Source organism: Ranitomeya imitator, chromosome 1, assembly GCF_032444005.1.
Source record: "Ranitomeya imitator isolate aRanImi1 chromosome 1, aRanImi1.pri, whole genome shotgun sequence".
Classification (NCBI taxonomy): Eukaryota; Metazoa; Chordata; class Amphibia; order Anura; family Dendrobatidae; genus Ranitomeya; species Ranitomeya imitator.
The window spans coordinates 1,157,940,156-1,157,951,833 of NC_091282.1; the positions used below are offsets into that span (position 1 = coordinate 1,157,940,156).

Below are 11,678 nucleotides of genomic sequence, written 5' to 3' on the forward strand. Positions count from 1 at the left end.
TTGTGTGGCTGCTGTAGGGAAGCGGGCGGTACACTGTTTTGGGTTATGGTGGCCTATGGCGCGGCAGATGGAAGAAGCGATGCGGATGGTACGCTGTTGTGACTGGTCGTGACTGGTCGTGACTGGTGGGCTACAGCGTGGTAGATGGAACTCAGTTTGTTCGGCATGACCGCTTCGTTCCGCCGCTGAAGCGATGCGGATGGTACGCTGTTGTGACTGCTTATGACCGGTTGTGTCTGTTGAGCTAGAGCATGGCAGATGGTACAATGTATGGTCACCATGAGCGCTTTGTGTGGCTGCTGTAGGGAAGCGGGCGGTACACTGTTTTGGGTTATGGTGGCCTATGGCGTGGCAGATGGAAGAAGCGATGGTAGGCATGAGCGCTTTGTGTGGCTGCTGTTGTTAAGCGTTTGGCACACTGGCAAAAGTATTGTTAATAGGACTCTTTGTCAACCATGTAATTTTTTTTTATAATTACTTTTTAGATGTCAAATCGTGTGGAGTTCATCAGGGATTTCATCGAGATTTATCAGTCTTTTCCCTGCCTCTGGAAAATAAAATCTCCTGAGTATTGTAACAGGGAAAAGAGGAGGGAGGGTTACTTACAGCTCATTGAGCTTTACAATCGTCAGGCACCAGATGAGGCAGCTAATGAAGCAGTTATTAAAAAGAAAATCCAGGCGCTCCGCATGGTCTGGAGGAAGGAGCTGAACAAGGTTCTTCAGACTACAAGGTCCGGAGCTTCCACTGAAGAAGTTTATGTGCCAAAACTGTGGTATTTTGAGCATCTTAATTTTCTGAGGGACCAAGAGGTGCCACGGACTTCAACGTGTCTTCGATTGTTGGCACCTGTGGAACCAATAGTTTCGGAGAACCACGCCGAGCAGGAGTCACAAGGGCAACAAGTAAGTAGCTCTTTGGACGAAAGTTCACCAATGTGTCCTATAATTACATAATTTTTCTCTGCATTTTAGGTTTTATACTTCTGATTATCACATCAGTTTGAAGTTGTTACAAAAACATGTACACATAAGTAACCCTGTCGCAGTCAAGTATTATATGGGGAACTTAATATGTATGAAATGGAGATATATGTAAACCATACCATCTAAGCAATATAGAAAATAGTATCGCTTCAAGCTGCCGATGTACTCTTGTTGAGACTATTTAGACTATAAAATATTGGTCAGGTTCCCATAGCAGTCAGAACAGTGTAGTTCAAAGTATTCAATAAAAGGGAGGGTTAAAGAATATTACTAAGCATCAAATATATTATAATCTTTTTGTTACCTACTATGAATATATAGTTTGGATGCGGTTATGGTGGTACTACTTTTTGTTGCCGGGTTCATAACTTGTTTTTTCCCCCCCCCCCCCCAGGATGACAGTGCGCAGGAGAGTACACTAGACTGTTCACAGGACTGCACAACAACAGATTTAGTGGAGGCTGCACCTGCCAGGACTCAATCGAGGCAAGGTCCAAGAAAACGGAAAGCCACCTCAGACGCCTCAAATGAACTATTGAGCCTGGCAAAGAAGGTGTTGACAAGAAATGTTAGCCCTGCGTTAGAGGGGTTTGGACACTATGTGGTTGACAAACTGGCCAAAATGGACGACAACCAAAGAATACTAGCAGAGCGTCTGATTCTGGAAGCAGTAAACAAGGGTACTGATGGCGATTTGGACAAGAACACTTGTTTGGTCTCTTCCCGGCCAATACAGCGGACAGAGCCATCAAATTTCAATGGTTGGTCACAGGGTCAGACATCGATGCGACACAATCCTCACGTTTCCCACTTCGGCCAGCCACCCCCTAATAACTCCTACACGCCAATACCTTTACATATGGCTTCGCCCATCAGGCACCAAAATTTTCAGCCGGAACAATCGTCGTATCATAATTTGTGATTTCCTAACTACTTTTACATTCCTTTTTTTTTATTGTCTTGTTAAAATAATGTTTCAAATAAAAGCTTTTACTATAAATTCTATCACTACTTTTTGATTGGTGTGTCTCAATCACAGCACTGTATGAGGGAACAAATTAACGTAACAAATTCATGTACAGTTAACTAAAAAAAAAAATCGAATGAAAGTTTAACAAAATCTTTTAATTGGAACAACAAAAAATGGATTATTGGCCCGCCTACAACTGCTGGCACATGTCCCGCAGCTTCTGCAGCTCCTCCATTGCCACATTGTGCTGCTCCTGAATATGTGCCATAGTGTGGAGTAACTTGTCTATGCCGGCTTCAATATCCTCCTTGTTGACAGTGACGAGAGCTGTGGGTCAAAAAACATAACATTAATAACACAGTAGTCTCCCGATGTGTCTTTGCTTCTGTGAATGAAAAAAAAAAAAAAAGTAAGCAAAACTGACTTGGGGGGGAAGGGGGAGGGGGTGGGGGTTTGGGTTGGGGGTGAAAGAGTGGGCCTGCAACAAAATCAAAATAACTTAATTGTGGGAACCTACTAGGATGTTGAGGCACGGAGGGCACTTCTGGATCTGAGTCGCTGTTGAATGCCTCCTGCTGTCGGCGGCGGCGCTGTCTCTTTGCCTCTGTGAAGGAAAAAAAAAAAACAAGGTCTGTCAGCATATATGGCAACAGTGGCTGCCGGGGGAGGGGGGGTGTTAAGAGGGGACCTGCAACTTAATCCAAATCACATAATTGTGGGAACCTACTAGGATCTGGAGGAGTTGACCCGGAGGGCACAGATCCAGGAGAGGCTGGGCGGGATGCCTCGTGGCGGCGGTGGTGCTGTGTCTTTGACTCTGTGAAGAAAAAAAAAAAAAAATTTTTTTTAAAAAGTTCTGTTAGCATATATGGCAACACTGGCTGCCGGGGGGGGGAAGGGGACCTGAAACAAAATCCAAATCACATTATTGTGGGAACCTACTAGGATCTGGAGGAGTTGACCCGGAGGGCTCCGGGACATTGGACCCTGAGGGCACAGAGCCAGAAGAGGCTGGGCGGGATGCCTCGTGGCGGTGGCGGTGCTGTGTCTTTGCCTCTGTGAAGGAAAAAAATTTTAAAAAAAAAATTAAAAAAAAAAAAAAGGTTGGTAAGCATATATGGCAACACTGGCTGCCGGGGCGTGAAGGGGACCTGAAACAAAATCCAAATCACATTATTGTGGGAACCTACTAGGATCTGGAGGAGTTGACCCGGAGGGCTCCGGGACATTGGACCCTGAGGGCACAGAGCCAGAAGAGGCTGGGCGGGATGCCTCGTGGCGGCGGCGGTGCTGTGTCTTTGCCTCTGTGAAGGAAAAAAATTAAAAAAAAAAAATTAAAAAAAAAAAAAAGGTTGGTAAGCATATATGGCAACACTGGCTGCCGGGGCGTGAAGGGGACCTGAAACAAAATCCAAATCACATTATTGTGGGAACCTACTAGGATCTGGAGGAGTTGACCCGGAGGGCTCCGGGACATTGGACCCTGAGGGCACAGAGCCAGAAGAGGCTGGGCGGGATGCCTCGTGGCGGCAGCGGTGCTGTGTCTTTGCCTCTGTGAAGAAAAAAAAAAAAAATAAAAATTTTAAAAAAGGTCTGTTAGCATATATGGCAACACTGGCTGCCGGGGGGGGAAGGGGACCTGAAACAAAATCCAAATCACATTATTGTGGGAACCTACTAGGATCTGGAGGAGTTGACCCGGAGGGCACCGGGACATTTGACCCTGAGGGCACAGAGCCAGAAGAGGCTGGGCGGGATGCCTCGTGGCGGCGGCGCTGTCTCTTTGCCTCTGTGAAGGAAAAAAAAAAGTTAGGTCAGCAGTTCGCTGTGCCACATAGTACTTTTCACCGTTCATACTGTCCCATAGCTGTGGCACTGCAACGTTGAAACTGTCCCATAGCTGTGGCACATAGTGGCTCTGCAACGTTCAAACTGTCCCATAGCAGTGGCACATAGTGGCTCTGCAACGTAGAAACTGTCCCATAGCAGTGGCACATAGTGGCTCTGCAACGTTCAAACTGTCCCATAGCTGTGGCACTGCAACGTTGAAACTGTCCCATAGCTGTGGCACATAGTGGCTCTGCAACATTCAAACTGTCCCATAGCAGTGGCACATAGTGGCTCTGCAACGTTGAAACTGTCCCATAGCTGTGGCACATAGTGGCTCTGCAACGTTCAAACTGTCCCATAGCTGTCCAACATACTTTTGGGAACCTGAGTACTAACCTCTGCTAATCTCCTGGCGAAGCTCCTGCAGGCGCTCTGGCCTTTTCGACTTGAGATCGCCCCATTTTTTAACAATCTGGGCCTTGGTCCGAGTTATCCCAAACCGCTTCCTGAGGCCCTCAGACACCACACGGACAACTTCCTCCTTGTGCTGGTTGCGGTGCAGCACCATCCCTGTGGTTTCATACTGCATCCTATCCATTGTTCCAATAAGGAACTTGAGCTCTGGGATGCCCATAGGTGGACCACGGCGACTGGCAGCCATTATCACGATGTCAGGGGACAAAAACAAGCTAGGGCAGGCACGCAGGAACGCTGTAACGTCATCACGCCGTCATAGACCACGAGCGTACATTACGTGCCACTCCGGCGTTATATAACGATACTTCGAACGGCATTTACTATGTGCGTTCCTTTCTTAACGCTCAGTCGTCACAAATGTGACGCTGTTCATAAACGGCAACGCTATTGCGATGCCAATGGCGCGGCAGGACGGCGGAGCGCAGCTCCTCCTCTGGGCGTTGCTCTTCAGGGTCATTCCATCTAAAATGGCGGCGAGAATGCGTTCTGCTCCTCTGGGGCAGCCAGAACTCCTTTTTTTTATTTCTCAGATGGATGCCATGGATTACGAGGGTCTGGAGAGCCGCCCTGCCCACCCACACATCCACAAGCGAGAAGTGCTTGGACAAATAACAAGAATGATGGAGAGGAGGTTTGGTGTCTGCCGCAGTCAGCTTCAGCTGCGTAAAAAATGGGCTGACCTCCGCTATAAAACGCCACAAATGTTTGCGGAGTTGCGTGCGGAGGCAAGGCGAGGCAAGTACTAGTATGGGGGGATTGGGAGATGCATGCTGTCAGGAGGGGGGGGGGGGTTTGGGAGGGAGTCTTGCGCTCATGGTTGCCAACGTGACCTCAAATGCATTAAAACACATGCCCCGTTTTTGTACAATTTAGTTATTCTCCAAGCAGAATATGCGTTGTCCGTGAGAAAACTTGTCGGGTTCCCTAATCTCAACCTCCATCTTGAAATTATTAAGATGTCCATAATTTTTACTTTCTCAATTTCCCATAAATATTAACGGAGGAGGTTGGCCTACAGATGAAATAATACGTTTTCCAAAGACAGGAAGACCATTGAACCCCAGAGCCCACAGACATGTCAGAGTATCGCACCCCTGTAAAGTGTGATCTCGATTTTATGTTTGAGTATATTGTAAGCTTTGCTCTGCAGCACTCAACATTTGTGTGTAAACATTGTGATTCTTTACTTTAGGTGGAGAGAGACAGCGGCGGCAAGTCAGACCCACCATTGCCACCAGTACCCCATCTTCAGGCACCAGTGGGAGCCCACAGTCCGGGACATCACGTAAGTTCACAATCATTTATTGCATTTTTTTTAACATCACACGGGACATAACAGGGTACCTGAAATATTTGAAGACATTACAGACGCAGTAATGACCCAGCGGCCTACCACACCTCCACCATCTGTTGCGACCATGCACCCTCGCACCCCTGTGAAGTGTGATATAAATTTTATGTTTCAGTATATTGTTAGCTTTGATCTGCAGCACTCTACATGTGTTTTTAAAGATTGCGTTTGTAAACTTTATGTGTAGAGAGACAGCGGCGGCAACAGGTACCTGCCATTGCCAGCAGCACCACAGCATCCACCACCAGCGGGAGCCCACAGTCCGTGACGTCACGTAAGTTAACAATCATAGATTACAGTTTTTCAACTGCATACGGGACATAAGAGGGTAGCGGAAATATTTGAATACATTACAGACGCAGTAATGACACAGCGGCCTACCACGCCACCACCAGAGAGCAGACGGCCTCGCACCCCTACACCACCCTCAACACCTCCCTTTCGACACTCCTCTTCCTCCCCCGGGTCCGCGGCATTCTCCCCAGAAGCTAACATATGTAAGTGACCAAAACTGCGAGCGCTTCCCAACGGCGTGTTCCATAGTTAACCAGATCTGTTATTATTTGCTTTTAGGTGCTGCAGCAGTGGCCAGATCGCTGGGATGGGACATTAGCAGCTCTGGTTCTGGCAATGAGGAACCGGCGTCCCTTCTCCGTAAGTATCAAGATAATGCGAGTGGTTTTCTGCTGGATGTCACCATAGACAACCAAAACTGTAAAATTTAATAAAATTTACATCGCCCTGTGGTGCCGGACCAAATATAAATTTACAACACAGAAAATTAGGTCCTGCACCAGAGGTCGAGATGTATTTTCAGAGGAATCAACGTTGGTTCTCCAACCTCTTCTATCCACAGAAACGGCCACCGTAAGAGAGCTCCTGGCGAGACAATTGCGACTGGAGCGGACAGCAGCGCTCCTGCAGCAGACAGCAGCGCTCCTCCAGAGTCAAGTGGAGCAGCAGGGCGTGACGCTGCGACACCTCTTGGGCAGGAGATAATATTTTTTTTGGTGGGGGGGTTATGTTATATTTTGTTGTAAAATAATTTAAAACCAAGAAAGTGTTACAAAAAAAACCAAAAATCTTCGCATTCTTTCTTTAATGTTTACCAAGCTATAAGGGTTAACAGCACCATTGTATAGGCATCACATTTAAAGTTATTTAGAGAGGTTTATATGACAGCAAAGCAAAAAAACAAATTTTTATGTTATACGGCGCGATCCTGCCACGGTACAGCTCCAGAACCATTAAAGTACTGACAGTATTTTTCGCGACAGTCCCTTGCATCGTCTGCCTGTCTGCCAGATCCAAGAGCTTGAAGAGCTGTAAAATTTTCAGGTTGTGTACGCCATTCCCCGGGCACAATATCTCCGGTTCTTGCGTCCACTGCATCAATAAACGAAGGAGGAGAATAGGAGTTCGTATCATGACGTCTCAGGAAATTATGGAGCACACAGCATGCCAAAACCACAATGTCTATAGACGGCAGCTTCAAGTTGATAGCTGTGTGGAACACTCTAAACCGATTTGCCATTATCCCAAAGGCATTTTCAACCACACGACGGGCCCTCGACAACCGGTAATTAAAGATTCTGCGCTCCGGTGTGAGTGTTCTCTGTGCAAATGGCTTCAGCAAATGTGGATGAAGAGGGAAAGCTTCATCAGCGATGAAGACAAAATTTGGGTTTGCTTTTGTGTCTTCATTTAGTGGCAACAGCAGTTCATTGTTCCTCAAGCTTTCCCCAAATGAAGTGTGTTCAAAAACACCACCGTCGGAGACTCGACCATTCATGCCAACATCCACATCGACAAACTCATAGTTTGCATTGACAAGGGCCATGAGGATCACACTGAAATATCCTTTGTAGTTGAAAAAAAATGATCCAGAGTTGGCTGGTTGCGTGATGCGCACATGCTTTCCATCTAATGCACCACCGCAGTTTGGAAACTGCCACAGCTCATCAAAATCGGAACCAATCCTCTTCCAGTCATCCGCCGTCTTGGGAAACTGCAAGATGAGAAGGAAACATGTGCAAATTAGGTCAAATATATTATGCACATACACTCTCATGTGGACATCCTACAGTGATTGAGGCGCAGTATGGATTAGTATAACAAAGTCAACAACACAGAGTATGCAGGCAGCCATTTTTTTACAGATGGCTTCGGTGACTCAGAGGGGGTGCTAAACAATATATCTAAATAATAGAATCAATAAAATTACGTTGGGAGCAGCAAATAAAAAAGGGTGGCGCAGGGTTGGAGCAGCACATATCAGAATGGAGCCGCAAAATGGTAGCAGCACATGTCAGAATGGAGGCGCAGGATCACAGCAGCACATGTCTGAATGGGGGCGCAGGATGGGAGCAGCACATGATAGGATGTAGAACATATACCTATAGAAATGCTCGCCATCAGGGCGTAGAACTGGTTCAATAGCTAGTATAATATATCGACATAACACAGCAGCCAAAAAAATATAGTAGTACCTCCATATAATGCCTTAAGCTCTGCACAATGGCCTCGCATGTCTCCGGAATCACAACGCTCAGGAAAGGTCTGGAAACAGCTGCGGAAAACTGCAAATCCTGAAGAGACCTTCCTGTTGCCAGGAAGCGCAGTGTCACCGCCAACCTTTCCTCCACGGGCACGGCTGCACGCATCGGCGTATCACACCTTTGTATGAGTGGCGTAACAGCAGACAGTATTATTTTGAAGGATTCCTCGGACATCCGAAGGTAGTTTCGGAAATCTTGAGGGTTATTGTCACGTAACTCTCTTATGAGACCCATGTGTGACAATGTGGATCTTTTCTGCAGCCAGCTCCGGGTCCACATGCGACGTTTTCGTTTAGGACGTCTCTCCTCTTGGAGACGTGCTGCCTCAAACACCAGGGCAGCAGCAACAACAGAACTCTCATCGGAAGTGAGCATAGTTCCTAAAAAGAAAACAAACGTACAATAAATACACGTGCTTACAAAACAATTTTCTGACCATTGATCTAATAACTATATATGTTACTACTGGTATTAAATGGGGCAGTCAACCATCTCGATCTGTAAAAGGATTAATTAATTGGGCCACGCTACAGCTGTGTACCTGAGGTTCTCAGGCCTACTCAAAGGAACAATCAACCACACTCCAACGTTTATTCCCGTTGAAGCGCAACATATGCTACGCTGTAGCATTATACATACCTTTAGCGGTAAAAGTCTAGTAGTTAAAAGTCCAGGGAATCCAGCGAATTTAGTTCTGTTTACAGCACGTGCTAGAGAGAAATGAATAGCGCGCTCGAGAGCTCCGGTTTTATCCGCTGGGAACAATAGTCCTTTGTCGAATGAGCGCACAGTATTGTACCGCCCAATCAGCACACGGGAGGTGGAGAATTCAGCGCTCCTACGTAGCCAGCTCCTCCGCCCTTTACATCGTATACAATATCGTGCACACCTTTGTCACACCATGCGATCATGCCGCCACAGCGGGACACTAGACGACGAAAGAAAGTTTCAAACGATGTGCTACGACGTACGATTCACAGCGGGGTCCCTGATCGCAGGAGCGTGTCACACGCTGCGATATCGTACCTATATCGCTCGAACGTCACAAATCGTGCCGTCGTAGCGATCAAAATTGCACTGTGTGACGGCACTCTAAGTGTGTGGTTTGATTCAGTTTCAAAGAAATTAGAAATGCATAGGGGAGTTCTGTGTAAAAGTGCAATGTGATAGGCTTAGCATAAAATGGTTGCTGAGAAGACAAAATGGATCCTTATTTCCCACATAGGCTGTTTTATGGTATAAAGACACCATTGGAGAGGAAGGTGAATGACACATAGCATCATCTGTACTGTGAATATCCTGGGTGTAAATTTATTGTTATCTCAATTGTTTATGGTCATGCACACTATAAGATATTGCTACCTGCTGTATCTTGGAACTTTAGTGTGTGTCTTTTACAGAGAGCAAGAGGACTAGATCGGGCTGGTTGAGTTGGCTTTTATCCCAAGTCAAATAGCAAAGCTTTTTAAAAGGGTCAATATTGGCTTTTAGGATTGTTACTTGCATTAGGTGGCACTACAGTTCTAGTCCTCTTAAGGCCCCGTCACACTAAGCGACACTAAAGCGATCCCGACAACGATACGACCTGTCAGGGATCGTTGCTGCGTCGCTATGTGGTCGCTGGTGAGATGTCAAACAGTGAGATCTCCCCAAAGACGCAGCAGCGATGCGGGGACCTGTAGCGACCTGTACAACGATGTCGTTGGTCGTTGTGACCCTGTCACATGGCAGCTATTTTGACGATTCAGACCTCGGTCAAACACAGCGATGTGTGCTACCCAGCGGGACCTCAACAATCAAAAAAAGGTCCAGGCCATTCCGACACGACCAGCGATCTCACAGCAGGGGCCTGGTCGCTGCTACGTGTCACACATAGCGAGATCGCTACTGAGGTCGCTGTTGCGTCACAAAACTTGTGACTCAGCAGCGATCTCGCTAGCGACCTCGCTTAGTGTGACGGGGGCTTTACTCTCTGAAGAAGCAATTTGCATAATTAATTTCCAGAATAGAATTTTATGACTTACAAGTTTGCTTACACTTATCCTGCTCATTCTATGATACTTTCACTTACTGTTTTTTTGTAATATAATGTGCATAGACTTCTACCTGTCCTGACCAACTCAATATTTTTTTTTTGTTTCAAGACAGTTAAAACTTTTTAATCTACATAATGTTTGTCCAGATTCTGCATTGTATTTTCTTTTCAAAATATTATATGCCTATTTCATTTATGTCCATTTATTGGCATTTCTGCTTCAAAACTTAGACTCGGGTACCATGATTCACATGAGTGTGCATATCGGTTCATATTATATTGCGTAATATTTTTCTTCCCATTACATCTGTCTATTTTGCTTCATATAGGGTGTTATTTTATCTGAATATATTATAAATGTTATTTCACATTGTCTCTCATTATATAATTTCAAGCATACTCAGTCTTTTATATCTGTCTACTTTGCTTCATATTTCATGTAGCATCCAGGGCAGATGATAAATGTTATATTGCATTTACTTTTATCAATTTAAGCTGTATTCATTCCCGGCCAATTGGTTTTAATCATGTCTATGTGTTTGTAAGTTTAATTAGATTGTGACTATTGTCTTTGTATATTTAATAAAGTGAGACTAAGTATTTTACTTTGATTAGAGTGGTCATTTTATCGAGGTTATTGTAAGCATATTTGGTTTCAATAGTTCTCGATGTCCACTTCTTTGATTGAAGTTACTTCACAGTGTTATGTTCCTTTGATTTTCTGTTCTCTTTTACTTTTTGACCTGGCTTTCAAAAAGAGCATAACATCAGTCTAACTATGTCTTAACGACACCATGCAAAGATTATTTTTGGATTAAAACTACATAAAATGATGTAAGTATGGAAATGATTCCCTTCTAATGTTCAAAAATATTTAATAATTTGACATAGTTAAACTTATTCACATACATAGTTCACACTGATAAGTTCTCTTTAAAATCTTTATTCTTTACTGTTATATCTGTCAGAAACCATTGGCTCAAAATGGCTATCTTGTACAGACTTTGCGAAAGCCACTCCATCTGGCAGATTCAAGAGGAACACTGGACTTTACTCATTAAGAGAAAAATGGAAAATTTAGCTCACCCTTTTGATGCTTTCATAGTCCTTGAAACAGATCCGAGCACGGACAAGCGTCTCTGCTACACGCTGTTCTCAGCGTCGCAGCTCTTCCTGTATGAGTGGTCACGTGGTGCCGCTTATTACAGTGATGAATATGCGGCTCCACCCTTTTGGGAGGTGGAGCCGCATATTCATCACTGTAATGTGCGGCACCACGTGACCGCTCATACAGGAAGAGCTGCGACGCTGAGAGGATGGGAGCGCCGAGGGAGCTGGGTAAGTATTTTAATGCCAGGGGGCGGATGCACAGGGGGTGGGAGGGGGGAGATTAACGAGAACTTTATTTTAAAAACAAAAAAAATTAAAAAAAATGATTTTTCATTCCTTCTCTCCAGCAAACACTGGTGGA

General features: G+C 45.3%; 1 protein-coding gene and 1 long non-coding RNA gene across 2 annotated transcripts; one reads left to right on the forward strand and one right to left on the reverse strand.

Moving 5' to 3' along the window:
- The first annotated feature begins 266 nt into the window (after positions 1–266).
- Positions 267–1,969, forward strand: LOC138657099 (uncharacterized). The gene is made up of 2 exons (XM_069744633.1): positions 267–905; positions 1,381–1,969. The coding sequence occupies exons 1-2, from the start codon at positions 486–488 to the stop codon at positions 1,906–1,908; spliced, it is 948 nt and encodes a 315-aa protein (XP_069600734.1). The 5' UTR covers positions 267–485; the 3' UTR covers positions 1,909–1,969.
- Positions 1,970–2,092: 123 nt separating this feature from the next.
- On the reverse strand, positions 2,093–2,528 carry LOC138657100 (uncharacterized). The gene is made up of 2 exons (XR_011317009.1): positions 2,474–2,528; positions 2,093–2,283 (listed from the first exon to the last, which is right to left on the reverse strand). It is a non-coding gene; the product is annotated as an uncharacterized lncRNA (long non-coding RNA).
- Between the last annotated feature and the right edge of the window lie 9,150 nt (positions 2,529–11,678).

What these genes read in the sequence shown, in the direction of transcription:
- LOC138657099 (XM_069744633.1), top strand. Translation starts at nt 486, where the DNA reads ATGTCAAATCGTGTGGAGTTCATCAGGGATTTCATCGAGATTTATCAG. An exon ending in AGGAGTCACAAGGGCAACAA is followed by an intron (nt 906 to 1,380) that starts GTAAGTAGCTCT and finishes CCCCCCCCCCAG; the next exon opens with GATGACAGTGCGCAGGAGAG.